Raw genomic sequence first — 19,013 nt, 5'->3', positions numbered from 1 at the left:
CAGTCATGTGAAATCGAAAGATTAGGGCCTAATGAATTTATTTTTAATTCACTGATTTCCTAATATGAACTGTAACTCGGCAAAATCTTAAATTGTTTCATGTTGCGTTCTATATTTTTGTTCAATATATATTAGGCAACAACAACAGTTCACCCGTTGTTCAAAAATCATTCTGCCGTCTCTGACTGTAGCCTACAGCACATTTTTCTTTTTGTTTTTTGTTTGGTAATAATAATTGCCAGCAAACATGAATACATACATACAAAACACCCCCCAGTCCCGCCCCGCCCGAGGACCTAAGGGATAAAATTAAATAAAAATGACTAAAATTACAAAAGCAGCACATACATCGTGAAGTGTTTCAGCAGTTCAAAGTGCCTTCTTTTGCTCCATGAATGCGAGCGGTAGACAGCTCCATATAAATTACATCCCAAAAATGGAGGATCCCATTGACGGATAGAGAGTGAGTGTGGAGGCTTCCGTTGAACTGCAACTAAAACATTGAGCCACGCCTGGAAGACCTCCTTTACCATAAAGTATCAAGAGGAAGAGGTTTATAAGAAGTTGACATTTTGGAAACTAGACCCTTTGAGTTGAATAACAATCTGTAGGATGTAGCATCAAAGCTGACTTCCAAGGTACACCATGAGCCCTAAGGGCAGACCTGAGCCTTAAATAAAAGAAAAATGATACGGTAGGTAGATTTAAAACGGTCTTTTAAGATCTTGGCATGAACAATGTCCCTCATACCACTTACTACACGGATTCTCTATCCTTCCATTGAGGAAAACGTATTGGTCGACGACCAAGTAAAAGACCCGAAGAGCCCACATGCCATTTACATATACCACCATTTGTCTGCGGTGCGGCAGGTAGTAACCAGCTGTGTTTGTTACAATGGGACCAAAACGTAGCTTACATTGTTTGATAGAAATGGCTACAGCACATTTTCTATATTTGCTGGTTTGTGTTGGGTGCGGGCATCAGATTTTCACTTTATCGCATATAGTCTGGCGGAAGGGTTATTAGCAACTGCGGGCGGGTGTGGGTAAACAACTACAGGTAACACATTATTAAAGTGTGCCATGCAGGGTTGAGTCCAGTTGGGACCAAATGTGAGGGGAAATGCCACCCTATTCCCTATTTATTACCCTATTTTTGAACATATACCTGTGGGCCCTGGTCAAAAGTAGTGCACCAAATAAGGACTAGCGTTCCATTTGGAACACTATTGATACCTGAATCTGTTTCATAAGAATGCTTCATTTAATTGAATGTTCACCCTAACAACAGCGCGGTTTGCTTCTGTCCTCAATGTGACAGTTGCTATGTATTATTATTATTATTATTTTTTTAAATGTTGCCTATTCCACCATGCAAATGTAATTAAACAGTCACATCCTCTCCTCCTCTCCCTCTATGCTCTCCCCTTCAAAGAGATTCCATCAAACGGCTCAGTTTCCGCAGAACCCCGGAGGAAAACTCCTGAGAAAGGACAGATTTATCTATCTGAGAGAATCTCCAGAGGCCGGAGAAGTAAGGATGTTGTAAAAGTAGAAAAGGAGGCGAAGAGGAGAAGGGAGCTATCAGTCCTCATTCACCATGGAAGAGCAGTACACACATGATTTCACAATGGAGGACTTATAATCCATGTCTGAATCGACACAACATTGCAATACATTGTCATTGCTTGTTGTTTCTTTTTTTTCTTTTTTTACAAGAAGCACAAATACATTGTGTGAGACCATGATGAGCACATTACGTAGCAGGTAATGTGCAATATTGAGCAAATTTGGCATTTATCCATTTTTTTTACATTGCTAGTTCTCCTGAGTTCTATGATTACTGTGAGTCCTAACGATGCTGCAAACTGCTGTGGGTTTGAGAAAGAAGGGTAAAAGTCCCACATTATAGTCCTTGCAGGGCCAGGGACTGTGTGTGTGTGTGTGTGTGTGTGTGTGTGTGTGTGTGTGTGCGTGTGCCCGTGCACCACAATACAAGGGAACATGTTTTCTTTTTGTAAGTGTCCTGATAAGGAATGCATGAAATCTGACTCATACTAAATGACTGACGATAAATCACTCTGTTCTCTGCAAAAGTCCTCCTGGACTTGCACTTGTATGTGTGCTACTCTATAGACTCTCCCACTGTAAAAATAGAACTCTCCAGTTAACTCGTAATGCTATATTTGATATATACTTAGTGTACAAAACATTAATATTGAGATGCACCCCATTTTGCCCTCAGAACATCCTGAGGGCAAAATTTGTCGGGGCATGGCTAGAAGGTGTCGAAAGCCTTTCGCAGGGATGCTGGCCCATGTTGACCACAATGATTCCCACAGTTGTGTCAAGTTGGCTGGATGTCCTTTGGATGGTGGACCGTTCTTGATACACACGGGAAACTGTTGAGCGTGAAACACCCTGCAGCGTTGCAGTTCTTGGCGCACAAATGTTCAAAGGCATTTAAAAAATGTGTCTTGACCATTCACCCCCTGAATGGCACACATACACAATCATGTACACTGATTGAAGTGGATTTAATAAGTGACATCCATAAGGGATCATAGACTGATAAATTACATCCAGGTAGAAGCTATGTCATGGACAGAGTTCCAAGTGTTTTGTACACACTCAGTATATATATACAGTGCCTGTCTAAAGTTTGGACATGCCAATTCATTCAAGGTTTTTTCCTTTTTTTTAATTTTTTTTTTACTATTTTCTACATTGTAGAATAATAGTGAAGACATCAAAACTATGAAATAACACATATGGAATCATGTAGAAACCAAAAAAGTGTTAAACAAATCAAAATATATTTTAGATTCTTCAAATTAGCCACCCTGATGACAGCTTTGCACACTTTTGGCATTCTCTCAACCAGCTTCAACTGGAATGCTTTTCCAAAAGTTTTGAAGGAGTTCCCACATATGCTGAGCACGTGTTGGCTGCTTTTCCTTCACTCTGTGGTCCAACTCATCCCAATCCATCTCAAATGAGTTGAGGTCGGGTAATTGTGGAGGCCAGGTTATCTGGTGCAGTACTCCATCACTCTCCTTCTTGGTCAAATAGCCCTTACACAGCCTGGAGGTGTGTTGGGTCATTGTCCTGTTGAATAACAAATGATAGTCCCACGAAGCGCAAAACAGATGGTATGGCGTATCGCTGCAGAATGCTGTGGTAGCCATGCTGGTCAAGTATGAATTCTAAATAAATCACAGACAGTGTCATCAGCAAAGCACCATCACACCACCTCCTCCATGCTTCACATGGGAACCACACATGCGGGGAACATCCGTTCACCTACTTACAAAGACACAGCGGTTGGAACCAAAAATCGGTCTAATGTCCATTGCTCGTGTTTCTTGGCCCAAGCAAGTCTCTTCTTCTTATTGGTGTCCTTTAGTAGTGGTTTCTTTGCAGCAATTTGACCATGAAGGCCTGATCCACGCAGTCTCCTCTGTGCAATTAATGTTGAGATGCGTCTGTTACTTGAACTCTATAAAGCGTTTATTTGGGCTGCAATTTCTGAGGTGCAGTTAACTCTAATGAACTTATCCTCTGCAGCAGAGGTAACTCTGGGTCTTTCTTTCCTGTGGGGGTCCTCATGAGAGCCAGTTTCATCACAGCACTTGATGTTTTTGCGACTGCACTTGAAGAAACTTTCAAAATTCTTGAAATGTTCCAGATTGACTGACCTTCATGTCTTAGTAATGATGGACTGTCATTTCTATTTGCTTATTTGAGCTGTTCTTGCCATAATATGGACTTGGTCTTTTACTAAATAGGGGTATCTTCTGTATACCACCCCTACCTTGTCACAACACAACTGATTGGCTCAAATGCATTAAGAAGGAAAGAAATTCTACAATTAACCTTTAACAAGGCACACCTGTTAATTGAAATGCATTCCAGGTGACTACCTCCTGAAGCTGGTTGAGAGAATGCCAAGAGTGTGCAAAGCTGTCGTCAAGGCAAAGGATGGCTGCTTTGAAGAATATCAAATCTAAAATATATTTTGATTTATCTTTTTTTGGTTACTACATGATTCCATATGTGGTATTTCATAGTTTTTGATGTCTTCGCTATTATTCTAAATCAAATCAAATGTATTTATTTATATAGCCCTTCGTACATCAGCTGATATCTCAAAGTGCTGTACAGAAGCCCTATTCTACAATGTAGAAGATAGTAAAAATAAAGAAAAACCCTGGAATGAGTAGGTGTGTCCAAACTTTTGACTGGTACTATATACAGTTGAAGTCGGAAGTTTACATACCCTTAGATTGGAGTCATTAAAACTTGTTTTTCAACAACTACAAATGTCTTGTAAACAAACTATAGTTTTGGCAAGTCGGTTAGGACATCTACTTTGTGCATGACACAAGTAATTTTTCCAACAATTGTTTACAGACAGATTATTTCACTTATAATTCACTGTATCACAATTCCAGTGGGTCAGAATTTTACGCACACTAAGTTGACTGTGCCTTTTAAACAGTTTGGAAAATTCCAGAAAATGATGTCATGGTTTTAGAAACTTCTGACAGACATAATTTGAGTCAATTGGATGTATTTCAAGGTATACCTTTAAACTCAGTGTCTCTTTTCTTGACATCATGGAAAATCTAAAGAAATCAGCCAAGACCTCAGAAAAGAAATTGTAGACCTCCACAAGTCTGGTTCATCCTTGGGAGCAATTTCCAAATGCCTGAAGGTACCACATTCATCTGTACAAACAATAGTACGCAAGTATAAACATCATGAGACCACGCAGCCATCATACTGCTCAGGAAGATGAACATACTTTGGTGCGAAAAGTGCAAATCAATCCCAGAACAACAGCAAAGGACCTTGTGAATATGCTGGAGGAAACAGGTACAAAAACATGTGTATCCACAGTAAAATGAGTCCTATATGGACATAACCTGAAAGGCCGCTCGGCAAGGAAGAAGCCACTGCTCCAAAATAGCCATAAAAATGCCAGACTATTGTTTGCAACTGCACATGTGGACAAAGATTGTACTTTTTGGAGAAATGTCCTCTGGTCTGATGAAACAAAAACAGAACTATTTGGCCATAATGTCCATTGTTATGTTTGGAGGAAAAAGCAAGCCGAAGAACACCATCCCAATCGTGGCAGACTGATGCACTTCATAAAATAGATGGCATCATGAGGGTGGAAAATGATGTGGATATATTGAAGCTACATCTCAAGGCATCAGACAGGAAGTTGAAGCTTGGTTGCAAATGGGTCTTCCAAATGGACAATGACCCCAAGCATACTTGCAAAGTTGTGTCAAAATGGCTTAATTAAGGACAACAAGTCAATAATAGAAAATGTGTGGGCGGAACTGAAAAAGCGTGTGTGAGCAAGGAGGCCTTCAAACCTGACACAGTTACACCAGCTCTGTCAGGAGGAATGGGCCAAAATTCACCCAACTTATTGTGGGAAGCTTGTGGAAGGCTACCCAAAACGTTTGACCCAAATGTAATAATTTAAAGGCAATGCTACCAAATAGTAATTGAGTGTATGTAAACTTCTGACCCACTGGGAATGTGATGAAAGAAATAAAAGCAGAAGTAAATAATTTTCTCTTACTCTGACATTTCACATTCTTAAAATAATGTGTTGATCCTAACTGACCTAAGATTGGAATTTTTACTATACTTAAATGTCAGGAATTGCGAAACACCTTAGCCAAATACATTTAAACTCAGTTTATGTAAACTTCCAACTTCAACTGTGTGTGTGTGTGTGTGTGTGTGTGTGTGTGTGTGTATATATAATTTTTTGTTAGCCTATTATGTCTATGTAGATACTAACAAAGATTAATTTATTATGAGTTCACAAATGCATCAAGGCACATACATCATAACTGATGTAATCACCAACCAAACCTAAATGGCAAATCTGTATGTACACAGAGACTGAAATGCTGTTTAGACGACACATCGGAGAATGAAAATACAAATGTTTACCGTTATGATACATTTATTTTATTTTCTTCATGAAAATATATATTTGCGATAATATACAGTACATTCACTTCAGTTGGCAATAACAATATTGAAACAATGTTGTTTACCATGACTAAATGTGACAAAGCCAATGCACATATCAAGTTTGTTTTTGTTGTTGAAACAATTGTATTAGGTGCCAAAATAAAGACATCCTACAATCTATGTTTACTCTACCAACAAGACAGGTTTCAAGTATTTGCCCAGGCTCTTAATCTTGTTTGTTAATGTTGATGTCATGTTGTAGAACTGTCATGTATACCAATAGAGAAACCATTTGTAATACTACTGGGAAAACGCTATAATCTGATTAGAAATACTTATGGGCAAAAAGACATATTAATATATGGCTCTGCATATGGGTATTCATTCACATTATATTCTGTGTTCTGTTACAATGTAGCTGCATAATAGTACAGTAAGTGAGTATCGGACATACTGTAGGTAGTGGCCTACCAATAAACACTGGATTCCTTGTTTTTCATTTTGTGGTATTTTTAATCTGTTGTTCATCAGTGCTTTATTGAAAATGTTGGATTTGAATGAATTAGAAAGCACACATATCAATGCCATTCAATTGTGTAGGCTACATCTTTGCTGTGGTCATTATTGCCCCACTTATCACTACATTATCATTAGACTTAGCATAGACTAGAGAACTCATGATTTCACAATCTACATTCTATATACTTTCGTCATTAGCTTAAAATGTTGGATAAATATCCACCTTCAGTTACATGGAAGCCTGAATTGGAATTTAGAACATCTCGAATAGGCCTACAGATTTAACTAGATTCGTAGTATACCCCTCTGCTATATTCAGATAAGCAAACTCGTTTTTATTTTACCAGTGCGCAAGAGCTCCTTTATATAGCTACACCTGGAAGATTACAACAATAGTCTAGGTACAGTAGGTTAATTCATGAGACATTTTAAACATGACTAGGTTTACTTTCGTATCATAGAATGCATCATATAATCCACATTTCCATTGTATAACCTATCCGTTTTTAATCATAATTCACTATAAAAAAATATCTATACAAAAGCATTACACAAATTGAGAAATTATTTTAATACACGGAAAATACACCACTGGACAGAGATTTTCCGCGTGAAAAATAGGCAACGTTCCCGGGCGCGCATTTTCCCCACCCTGATGTATATTTTGGATTTGTACTTTAGCATGTGTTACTTTGATTTTATTTTACCATTGAAGTGTTTTGTATGTTATCAGGTTATATTAAGTTGCACTGAGATTGAACTACAATTGTTTTTTAAATCAAATTGCCTACATACTGTATTGTAATAAAACAGGCAGGGAACAGGTCTCGAACCCTCGACCTTCTAGCCCGTGGTCCGGCGCGCTATCGACTGTGCCGCAAAAGCATGGTCGATTTACTTCACGTCGCCTGAATATGACGGCATAAACCCTTGCCATGGACATGCTCGTACTGTCTGTGCCGGGAACGGGATGCAGCCACTCCAAGCAGGTTAGTGCCTACGACAGTCCACAAAACAGAGCATTACTGTTTTCGTATTCGCCATAAGATCTTCTGTATTGAATGCACAGGTATTGTCTCCTTTTACAGAAAACACAGTTAGGAAATTACCCCGCTTTCGTTTTAAAACCATGCACATGTGGCTGAGGCTCCAGTTAGTTTTCCGCCATCGGATGCTTTATTTGAGAGACGACCTGCCACCTCCCCTCTCTCACCACTAACGAAAGTAGATTAATATAATATATAAATATGTAGAAACAAGTAAGAGTTTAGCCTACAAACCTAAATTAAGCAAAATGCCGCAATGATGGAAATACCTTCAAGTTAACATACATGTCAATGTGACATTTATCATGATGTAAAAAGTACCAACTATTCACAGTGCATGAGTGGCAACACAAAGTGTGTGTGGAGTATTAATTATTAAAGGCTACCTACTCATCACATAAAGGTTTATTAACGACTGCTGTGAAACTATAGAGAGAGCAATAGTAATGTTTTGTTGAACAAAGCCTATGGGAAAATGAATGGAATTTTGGTTAAACGCCACAAATATGGTCTCTGGTAAACACCGGCTTAAGAGATCTTAAAAGTTTTGTTCTATGAAATAATCTTCAGCTGCCAACATAACTTTTTGTGAATTTTGAAGCATTTATGTAATAAAATTAACACAACGCACATAAAGGCTTTCCAAATTCACAAAGGTCGTGTTAACTGACTGATATTATCTCATAGTACAAAACATGTCAGATCTCTTAAGCCTGTGTTTACCAGCGTTTCGCAGCGGCCAATAGACTAGTGGTTAGAGCGTTGGGCCAGTAACCAAAAGGTTGCTAGATCGAATCCCAGAGTTGAGGAGGTAAAAATCTGTCATTCTGCCCCTGAACAAGGCAGTCTACTTTCCATCAGACACTTGGAGAAGAATCCACCTTTCAGCAGGACAATAACCTAAAATGAAAACGGCAAATATTGTATAATCCAAGTTTGCAAAGCACTTAGAGACTTATCCAGAAAGACTCACAGCTGTAATCGTTAACATGCATTGACTCAGGGGTGTTGAATATTTATCTTATCAAAATATATATATTTATTTTCCACTAACAAACATTTGATAAAAACATTAGAGTATTTTGTGTAGATTGTTAACAATTTGTATTTTATTTTAATCCTGCTTTGTAAAACAACAAAATGTGGAAAAAGTCCAGGGGTGTGAATTCTTTCTGAAGGCACTGTATGTCTCTGTGTCACTTTGTTTTTATTCTCCTACTTCCTCTCAGGGAGAGACATTTGAGGAACTCACACTGTACAGTTTAATTACAGCTTTGGCCTGCCAAGCCTCCATAACCCTGAGGCTGGAGCAGGGGAAATGGAAATGCTAGGTTGTAACGGCAAAGTGGATGGCTGGCTGGCTCTCATAGGGGACCTTCAGTTTACTGTAAAACAGTTTGCTTTTTGGAGCTTAGACCTGTAGGCCTGCGGATCCATTTCCTCCCAAAATAAATATGTATACAGTATATATATTAAAACATTTTTGGCTGGGGGACTCAGTCGGGGTCTGAGTCCCCCAGCCAAAAGTGCAATTTCGAAAAAGTGCAATTTCGAGATGTGGATAATTAGTTTTTCTCTTGTTATGTTAGTCACAGACAGTCACTCAATTAGTCCATGTCAGCAATTATTTTTGATTGGTATTGTATGTTTGTCAGGCCTATATAGAGCCTTCGGAAACTATTCAGACCCATTGACTTTTTCCACATTTTGTTACGTTACAGCCTTATTCTAAAATAGATTAAATAAATACAAATCCTCAGCAATCTACACACAACACCCCATAATGACAAAGCAACATTATTGCAAAAAAAACTGTTAAGCCAGATTTCGTTAGCCTCCTGAGGTTGAAGAGGTACTGTTGCTCCTTCTTTACCACATTGTCTGTGTGGGTGGACCATTTCAGTTTGTCAGTGATGTGTACGCCGAGGAACTTGAAGCTTTCCACCTTCTCCACTGCTGTCCCATCGATGTGGATAGGGGGGTGCTCCCTCTGCTGTTTCCTGAAATCCATGATCATCTCCTTAGTTTTGTTGACGTTGAGTGAGAGGTTAGTTTCCTGGCACCACACTCCCAGAGCCCTCACCTCCTCCATGTCGGCTGTCTCATCGTTGTTGGTAATCAAGCCTACTACTGTTTTGCCATCTGCAAACTTGATGATTGAGTTGGAGGCGTGCATGGCCACGCAGTCATGGGTGAACAGGGAGTAAGTCGCTCTGGATAAGAGCGTCTGCTAAATGACTTAAATGTAATGTAAAATGTACAAGAGGGGGCTGAGCACGCACCCTTGTGGGGCCCCAGTGTTGAGGATCAGCGAAGAGGTGTTGTTTCCTACCTTCACCACCTGTGGGCAACTTGTCAGGAAGTCCAGGACCCAGTTGCACAGGGCAGGGTTCAGACCCAGGGCCTCAAGCTTGATCATGAGCTTGGAGAGTACTATGGTGTTGAATGCTGAGCTATAGTCAATGAACAGCTTTCTTACATAGGTATTCCTCTTATCCAGATGGGACAGGACAGTGTCCAGTGTGGTGGCGATTGCATCGTCTGTGGATCTATTGGGGCGGTAAGCAAATTGAAGTGGGTCTAGGGTGGCAGGTAAGGTGGAGGTTAGAGGTTGACCGATTATGATTTTTCAACGCCTATACCGATTATTGGAGGACCAAATAAAGCAGATTTATTCATTTGTATTAATGACAATTACAACAATACTGAATTAACACTTTTATTTTAACTTAATATACAGTGGGCTCCAAAATTACTGGCACCCCTGACTGGCAATGCACAAACAATGCTTAAACAAACATAAACAATATAATTATAGAGAGAAACTCATAATACCAACATGTGAGAAATACTGTACTTTATTAATGTTTCAATGGAACCAACCAAAATAATTTATTGATTTAATTAAAAATCAATGTCCTTCAAATCAAGGTTTCAAAATTAATGGCACAATTAAACCCTTGATTAAAGATTATTATTTGCCCCCCAGGATAGGGAGGAGGATGGTGAGAGAAGCAACAAAATCCCCAAGAATCACTGTGAAAGAATTGCAGGCCTTGGTGGCGTCTTGGGGTCACCAGATTTCAAAAAGCACCATCAGACGCTACCTCATATGTTGGTATTTTGAGTTTCTCTATAATTATATTGTTTATATTTTTTCAAGTATTGTTTGTGCATTGCCAGTCAGGGGTGCCAGTAATTTTGGAGCCCACTGTATATAATACATCAATCAAATCCATTTTCCCTCAAATAAATAATGAAACATGTTCAATTTGGTTCAAATAATGCATAAACAAAGTTTTGGAGAAGAAAGTAAAAGTGAAATATGTGCCATGTTAAAAAGCTAACGTTTAAGTTCCTTGCTCAGAACATGAGAACATATGAAAGCTGGTGGTTCCTTTTAACATGAGTCTTCAATATTCCCAGGTAAGAAGTTTTAGGTTGAGGTTATTATAAGAATTATAGGACTATTTCTCTCTATACCATTTATATTTCAAATACCTTTGACTATTGGATGTTCTTATAGGCACTTTAGTATTGCCAGTGTAACAGTATAGCTTCTGTCCCTCTCCTCGCACCTACCTGGGCTCGAACCAGGAACACATCTACAACAGCCACCCTCGAAGCGTCGTTACCCATCGCTCCACAAAAGCCGCGACCCACGGGGAACAGAGCAAGGGGAACAACTACTCCAAGTCTCAGAGCAAGTGACATTTGAAATGCTATTGAAATTCTATTCGCGTGCACCCCGCTAACTAGCTTGCCATTTCACTTCGGTTACACCAGCCTAACTTCGGGAGTTTATAGGCTTGAAGTCATAAACAGCGCAATGTTTGAAGCATTGCGAAGAGCTGCTGGCAGACGCAGAAAAGTGCTGTTTGAATGAATGCTTACGAGCCTGCAGCTGCCTACCACCACTCAGTCAGACTGCTCTATCAAATATCAAATTATATACTTAATTATAACATAATAACACACAGAAATAATATGGTCAAATCCGGAAACTATAATTTAGAAAATAAAATGTTTATTCTTTCAGTGAAATATGGAACCGTTCTGTATTTTATCTAACAGGTGGCATCCATAAGTCTAAATATTCCTGTTACATTGCACAACCTTCAATGTTATGTCATAATTACGTAAAATTCTGGCAAATTAGTTCACAACGAGCCAGGTGGCCCAAACTGTTGCATATACCTTGACTCTGTGTGCAATAAACGCAAGATGAGTGACACAATTTCCCTAGTTTAATATTGCCTGCTAACATGAATTTATTTTAACTAAATATGCAGGTTTAAAAATATATACATCTGTGTATTGATTTTAAGAAAGGCATTGATGTTTATGGTTGGGTACATTCGTGCAACGATTGTGCTTTTTTCGCAAATGCGCTTTTGTTAAATGATCCCCCGTTTGGCAAAGTTGGCTGTCTTTGTTAGGAAGAAATAATCTTCACAGTTCGCAACGAGCCAGGCGGCCCAAACTGTTGCATATACCCTGACTCTGTTGCACAGAACGCAAGAGAAGTGACGCAATTTCCCTAGTTAAAAGAAATTAATGTTAGCAGGCAATATTAACTAAATATGCAGGTTTAAAAATATATACTTGTGTATTGATTTTAAGAAAGGTGTTGATGTTTATGGTTAGGTACACATTGGTGCTTTTTTCGCGAATGCGCTTGTTAAATCACTCGTTTGGCAAAGTAGGCTATGATTCAATGACAAATAACCAGGCACCGCATCGATTATATGCAACGCAGGACAAGCTAGATAAACTAGTAATATCATCAGCCATGTGTAGTTAACTAGTGATTATGTTAAGATCGATTGTTTTTTATAAGATACGTTTAATGCTAGCTAGCACCTTACCATGGCTCCTTGCTGCACTCGCTTAACAGGTAGTCAGCCTGCCACGCAGTCTCCTTGTGAAGTGCAATGTAATCGGCCGTGATCGGTGTCCAAAAATGCAGATTACTGATTGTTATGAAAACTTGTGAAATCGGCCCTAATTAATCGGCCGACCTCTACTGGAGGTGATATGATCCTTGACTAGTCTCTCAAAGCACTTCATGATGACAGAGGTGAGGTGCTACAGGGCGATAGTCATTTAGTTAAATTACCTTTGCTTTCTTAGGTACAGGGACAATGGTGGCCGTCTTGAAGCATGTGGGGACAACAGACTGGGAAAGGGAAAGATTGAATATATCTGTGAACACACCAGCCGGCTGGTCTGCACACGCTCTGAGGATGCGGCTATGGATATCATCTGGGCCGGCAGCCTTGCGATGGTTAAATGTCTTACTCACGTCAGCCACGGAGAAGGAGAGCCCACAGTCCTTGATAGCGGGCCGCGTCGGTAGCACTGTATTATCCTCAAAGCGAGTGAAGAAGGGGTTCAGCATGTCCGGAAGCAAGACGTCGGTGTCCACAACGTGGCTGGTTTTCCTTTTATAATCCATGATTGTATGTACACCCTGACACATACGTCTCGTGTCTGAGCCGTTGAACTAGGACTTTGTCACTATACCAACGTTTAGCCTGCTTGATTGCTTTGCAGAGGGAATAACTACACTGTTTGTATTCTTCCATATTCCCAGTCCTCTTGACCTGGTTAAATGCAGTGGTTCGCGCTTTCAGTTTTGTGCGAATGCTCCCATCTATCCACGGTTTCTGGATAGGGTTGGTTTTGACCTGTTGAGTGTAGGGGGCAATATTTTGATGTTTGGATGAAAAACGTACCCAAATTAAAATGCCAGTTTCTCAGGCCCAGAAGCTAGAATATGCATATAATTCAGATTAGGATAGAAAACACTCTAAAGTTTCCAAAACTGTCAAAATATTGTCTGTGAGTATAACAGAACTGATATTGCAGGCGAAACTAGGAAGTGCCTCTTATTTTGAAAGCTCCCTGTTCCATTGCATGCCTTCCCTCCATTTAAAGGGATATCAACCAGCTTCCACATGGTGTGAACAGTCTTTAGACATAGTTTCAGCCTTTTATTATGAAAAATTAGCGAGAACGATCACATCGCGTCAGTGGATGGCTGGGTGCCAGCAGAGTTTTGCATGAGCAACAGCTTGGAGCAGACATCTTCTCTCTCTCTCCTATTGAAAAACCTACGGTCCGGTTGAAATATTATTGATTATTTATTGTAAAAACAACCTGAGGATTGATTATAAAAAACGTTTGACATGTTTCTACGAACTTTACGGATACTATTTGGAATTTTTGTTTGCCCCGTTGTGACACATTTATTGTGTAACTGGGAGTCTTGTGAGTGCAAACATCCGAAGACCATCAAAGGTAAGTGATTCATTTGTATTGCTTTTCTGACTTTCGTGACCAATATTCTTTTCTGCTCGCTGTTTGTAATGTTTTGTCTGCTGAGATAGATGTCCTTACATAAACACTTGGTTTGCTTTAGCTGTAAAGGTTTTTTGAAAGCTGACACACCAGGAGGATTAACAACAAGCTAAGCCATGTTTTGCTATATTGCACTTGTGATTTCATGAAAATTAAATATTTTCAAGTAATTTAATTTGAATTTGGAGCTCTGCAATTCAGCGGATGTTGACGAAAATGATCCCCCTAACGGGATGGGCGCGCCAAAAAGTTAATGGGCACAGTGGTTACAAGATCTCCTATGCACTTCCTGATAAACTCATTCACCGTATCGGTATATGTGTCGATATTATTTTCTGAAGCTACTCTGAACATATTCCAGACCGCGTGATCAAAACAATCTTGAAGCGTTGAATAGTCCTTACCACGGGTGCTTCCTGTTTGAGTTTCTGCCAATAAGTAAGGAGGAGCTAGATGGAATCGTGGTCCGATTTGCCGAATGGAGGTCGGGGGAGGGCCTTATATGCATTCTGGAAGGTAGTATAGCAATGGTCGAGCGTTTTAGCAGCACGAGTACAACAATCATAGAATTTCGGGAGCCTTTTCCTCAAATTGACTTTGTTAAAATCCCCAGCTACAATAAATGCAGCCTCAGGATATGTGGTTTCCAGTTTGGATAAAGTCCAGTGAAGTTCTTTGAGGGCCGTCGTGGTATCCGCTTGAGGGGGATATAGACCGCTGTGGCTTTGGTTGCCGAAAATGATCTCGGGAGATAGTACGATCGGCATTTGATTGTGAGATATTCTAGGTCGGGTGAACAGAAGGGCTTGAGTTCCTTTATGTTACCACAGTTACGCCATAAAATATATACCTCCACCCTTCTGCTTCCCGGAGAGATGTTTGTTCCTGTCGGTGCGATGTACTGAGAACCCAACTGGCTTTACAGAGTCAGACAGTATATCTCGAGCGATCCATGCTTCTGTGAAGCAGAGCAGGTTACAATCCCTGGTGTCTCTCTGAAAAGCAACTCTCGCCTTGAGCTCATCAATTTTATTAACCAGAGATTGGACATTAGCGAGTAAAATAGTCGGGAGCGGTGGGTGGTGTGCATGCTTCCTAAGTCGGACCAGAAGACCGCCTCTAGTACCTCTCCTTCGCCGGTGTTGTTTTGGGTCAGCCTCTGGAATTAGTTCAATTGCTCTGGGGAGAGCAAACAAAGCATCCGCTCCAGGGAAGTGGTAATCCTGCTCGTAATGCTGGGAGTTCTGGTGAGTTACCGACGCTCTAATATCCCATAGTTCTTCCCGGCTGTATGTAATGACACAAAACAATTCCTGAGCTAATAACGTAAAAAATAGTACATAAACAAACAAAATATTGCAGAGTTGTATACAAGCTAGTCGCGATGTTGACATCTTCGTTGGCGCCATCATCATATCATGTCAGTGGCCTCCATCATTCTTAAAAAGAAGAAGTTTGGAACCACCAAGACTCTTCCTAGAGCTGGCTGCCAGGCCAAACTGAGCAATCGGTGGAGAAGGGCCTTGGTCAGGGAGGTGACCAAGAACCCGATTTTCCCTCTGACAGAGGTCCAGAGTTCCTCTGTGGAGATGGAAGAACTTTCCAGAAGGACAACCATCTCTGCAGCACTCCACCAATCAGGCCTTTATGGTAGAGTGGCCAGACGGAAGCCACTCCTCAGTTAAAGGCACATGACAGCCCACTTGGAGTTTTCCAAAAGGCATCGAAAGACTCACAGACCATGAGAAACAAGAATCTCTGGTCTGATGGAACCAAAATTGGCTTGAAGCCAAGCGTCACATCTGGAGGAAACCTGGAACCATCCATACGGTGAAGCATGGTGGGGGCAGCATCATGCTGTGGGGATGTTTTTCAGCGGCAGGGACTGTGAGACTAGTCAGGATCCAGTGAATTATGAATGGAGCAATGTACAGAGAGATCCTTGATGAAATCTTGCTCTAGAGCGCTGAGGACCTCAGACTGGGGCGAAGGTTTCTTAGATATTACTGCACTGTCGGAACTAGAAGCACAAGCATTTCGCTACACTCACATTTACATCTGCTAACCATGTGTATGTGGCCAATAAAATTTGATTTGATTTGAGGTTCACCTTTCAACAGGACAACGACCCTAAGCACACTTAGTGACAAGTCTCTGAATGGTCTTGAGTGGCCCAGCCAGAGCCCGGACTTGAACCCGATCGAACATCTCTGGAGAGACCTGAAAATAGCATTGTAGCGACGCTCCCCATCCAACCTGACAGAGCTTGAGAGGATTTGCAGAGACAAATGTGAGAAACTCCCCAAATAGAGGTATGCCAAGCTTGTAGCGTCATACCTAAGAAGACTCAAGGCTGTAATCGCTGCCAAAGGTACTTCAACAAGGTTCTGAGTAAAGGGTCTGAATACTTATGTAAATGTGATATTTCAGTTATTTACTTTTAATAAATTTGCAAAAATGTATAAAAACTGTAATGTAGCAAGATGTGGAAAAAGTCAAAGGGTCTCAATACTTTCCAAAGCCACTGGATGTGGACCACCTTACCTGGCTGATAAGGTTGATATGTACTGTATACTGTACATATTGATTGAACACTCTATCAGTTGATTGATTGATTGACATTGTGTTTTCCTCTAGGATTAAATAGATGACCTCTGAAATGGATGGTGATGGTGATATGGACCCAGGCAGGGATGACTTGCCCCTCAGAGCCAACACCAACCACATCCTGGTCAGACACTATGTCTTGGACCTGGACATAAACCTCCAAACTAAGGTTATCACTGGTACTGTGGTGCTCTTCCTGGAGCCAGGCCCACTGGCTGAAGATGGGAATGGGGCTGGGGAAGGCGCCCCAACCCCACCCCAAACATCCCAGACTGATGACTCCTGGGAGGATGAGCGCCACAGAGACTTTACCTTAGTTCTGGACTGCTGTGACCTCACTGTGTCAAAAGTAGAGGAGTTGGACGTGACCTCTGTGTCAGATATGCAGGGTCTCCTAAAGGAGGTCAAGGGTGAGGGGTCAAGTGTTGGCCCACAACCAGACAGCCAATCAGCTGTGCTCATTCAGAGGCTGATCTCCCTACCGTCCACCCAATGGAAAAAGCAACACCACCTGTACTTCCAGTGCAGTCATGCCCCTGCTTCTGAGGGTGGGGGACCCCTCATCTTCCACATTGACCGCTGGAGCCTGCAGGTGAGGAAGAGGGGGGTTCGGACCATCCAGGAGTTCCCCCGAGCCCTGAGGGTCTGCTACAAGACCAAGCCGGAGGGAGGCTCTGTCAGGTGGACTATAGATCAGGACAACAGGTGGGACATCAATATCTACTGTATGCTTCATGCTCAGACTGATAACATATAGGACAGAAGTTGTTTCCATCTGTCTACTCTCAGGGTGAAACAAACTATCCAGTAGATAAACCAAGATAAATCTGTCCCATGAACAGTACGATGAAGGAAGTTGTTTACCGTTTACTCCTCTAGGTCATGTGTTTACACCGCCGGCTCCCCCATCAACAACCGTGCCCTCTTCCCCTGTCAGGAGCCTCCTGTCGCCATGTCGACGTGGCAGGCCCAGGTACGAGCCCCTAGGGAGTGTGTGGTTCTATTGAGTGGAGAGAACCAGGCCCAGCCCACGCACCTGCACCACACAGGTACTACACTCCTGATCAGTGTACAGCGCATAAGTGCAAAGTGGTACAGTTCACCAGTCCACTCACCCACTCTCTGTCTCTCTCTCCCTCCTCTGTCTAGGTCTCTCTAGCTGGGACTACTATGTAACTATGCCTATGCCTGCCTCCACTTTTACCCTGGCAGTGGGTTACTGGCGCCAGGCCACAGCACAACTTTCCACAGCACAGCTTACCCCTCCTGTGCAGGGTACAAGGGCAGGGGCCTCCCATACGCATGCTGGCAGGTATGATTTATTTCTCATAAGACCCCTCCTCTCTTGTCTCCCCCCCCTCGTGGTTTCCCTCCAACCCAGCCATACCAGGCGGTAGAACCAGGTCTTCCCCAGCAGTGCTTTCCCCTGCCCTGAAGAGTTCACCACAGGCTGAGGGTTTGAGGGCTCCACCACCATGCTGGCAGCTCTGTCATTCTTCCCGTAATACCACCCTTTCTACCTCCTCCTCTCATGGTTTCCCTCCAACCCAGCCGTTAACCCCAGGGCTTCTCCTGCTACAAGGAGGGCCTTTTTATCCTCAGTGAACGGCTAGAGGAAACTTGGAACACATTTGGGTTTTGCAGTTCCAGTACTGAGATGGAGTTACTGTAACTGAATGGGAGTCCAATTAAATGTAATGTTTGGGTTTTCTCTGGCTTTCCTGTGTGATACAATGTTCCATATTTCCACCCCTCTCGTTTCTAAGCCCGTAGTCAAAATAGCGAAAATACAAGCCTGAATTTTTTTCCCCCCTTCTCCCCATCACACAGCTTGGACCTGAATCCATTCACCAACATGGACCATCCCATCATCACCAGCCCACAGTCTACATTAGTCTACTCAGGCCTGAAGGATGAGAAGCACTCTGAGAGCGACTGCTCAGGTCTGGGCGATGACAACTTCACCTGTTGCCATGCGGATTACCCCTGTCCATTCACCGACCCATCCGCCTGGAGCCAAGAGGTGGTCCCTCACCGGATGTTTGCCCCGTCCTCTCTGCTGCAGAAGGCCCAGGTCCAGGTCCTCCCCCTGCTGCCTGGCTGCCTGGCTGCAGCCCACGCTACCCTGGGGGTCCATCCCTTCCCCCGCCTCGACGTACTCATCGTCCCAGCAAGCTTCTCTAGTCTGGGCATGGCCAGGTAAGACTGGAGGGAGGACTGGAGGAAGGGATATGTATCGAGGAATAGATCATTTCACCACTCATGCACGCCTGTTTTGTTACTTTCAAATCTGCTGTTTTATTTACATTTGCAACTTGTTGACATGACTACTTTGCATTCGTGAACATGAACACTCGTAAAGCACCAGTGGCAGCCATGTTTCCCTCGTGTGTCTATATCCTTAATGGAAATATACAGATTCCACGTTTGCAATAAAGCTGAATAGCAGACAACCCCATGAACCCCAGTC

General features: G+C 41.9%; 2 protein-coding genes across 10 annotated transcripts in view; both read left to right on the top strand.

Annotated features, from left to right (window-relative positions):
• Positions 1–6,507, top strand: part of dock8 (dedicator of cytokinesis 8) — an 87,839-nt gene extending 81,332 nt beyond the window's left edge. For all 3 annotated transcript variants that reach the window (XM_052461794.1, XM_052461793.1, XM_052461792.1), the window contains one exon: positions 1,438–6,507. In XM_052461794.1, coding sequence (XP_052317754.1) covers positions 1,438–1,489 — 52 coding nt within the window. In that variant the 3' untranslated portion in view covers positions 1,490–6,507. The remainder of the gene's footprint in view (positions 1–1,437) is intronic.
• An 877-nt stretch (positions 6,508–7,384) lies between these two features.
• aopep (aminopeptidase O (putative)) overlaps positions 7,385–19,013 on the top strand; it is a 113,428-nt gene continuing 101,799 nt past the window's right edge. For 6 of the 7 annotated variants that reach the window (XR_008064077.1, XR_008064078.1, XM_052461789.1 and 3 more), the window contains exons 1-6: positions 7,439–7,516; positions 16,057–16,307; positions 16,574–17,248; positions 17,423–17,592; positions 17,693–17,855; positions 18,374–18,742. Coding sequence is in view for 5 of the 7 variants with exons in the window: in XM_052461789.1 (XP_052317749.1) it covers positions 16,584–17,248; positions 17,423–17,592; positions 17,693–17,855; positions 18,374–18,742 (1,367 nt within the window). In the remaining 2 variants the exon portion in view is untranslated. Of the gene's footprint in view, positions 7,517–16,056; positions 16,308–16,573; positions 17,249–17,422; positions 17,593–17,692; positions 17,856–18,373; positions 18,743–19,013 lie in introns of all 7 variants that reach the window. The other variant, XM_052461788.1, reaches the window with a different exon arrangement.

This window comes from Oncorhynchus keta, chromosome 14, assembly GCF_023373465.1.
Source record: "Oncorhynchus keta strain PuntledgeMale-10-30-2019 chromosome 14, Oket_V2, whole genome shotgun sequence".
Taxonomy (NCBI): Eukaryota; Metazoa; Chordata; class Actinopteri; order Salmoniformes; family Salmonidae; genus Oncorhynchus; species Oncorhynchus keta.
This window is presented reverse-complemented; position numbering and strand designations above follow the sequence as displayed.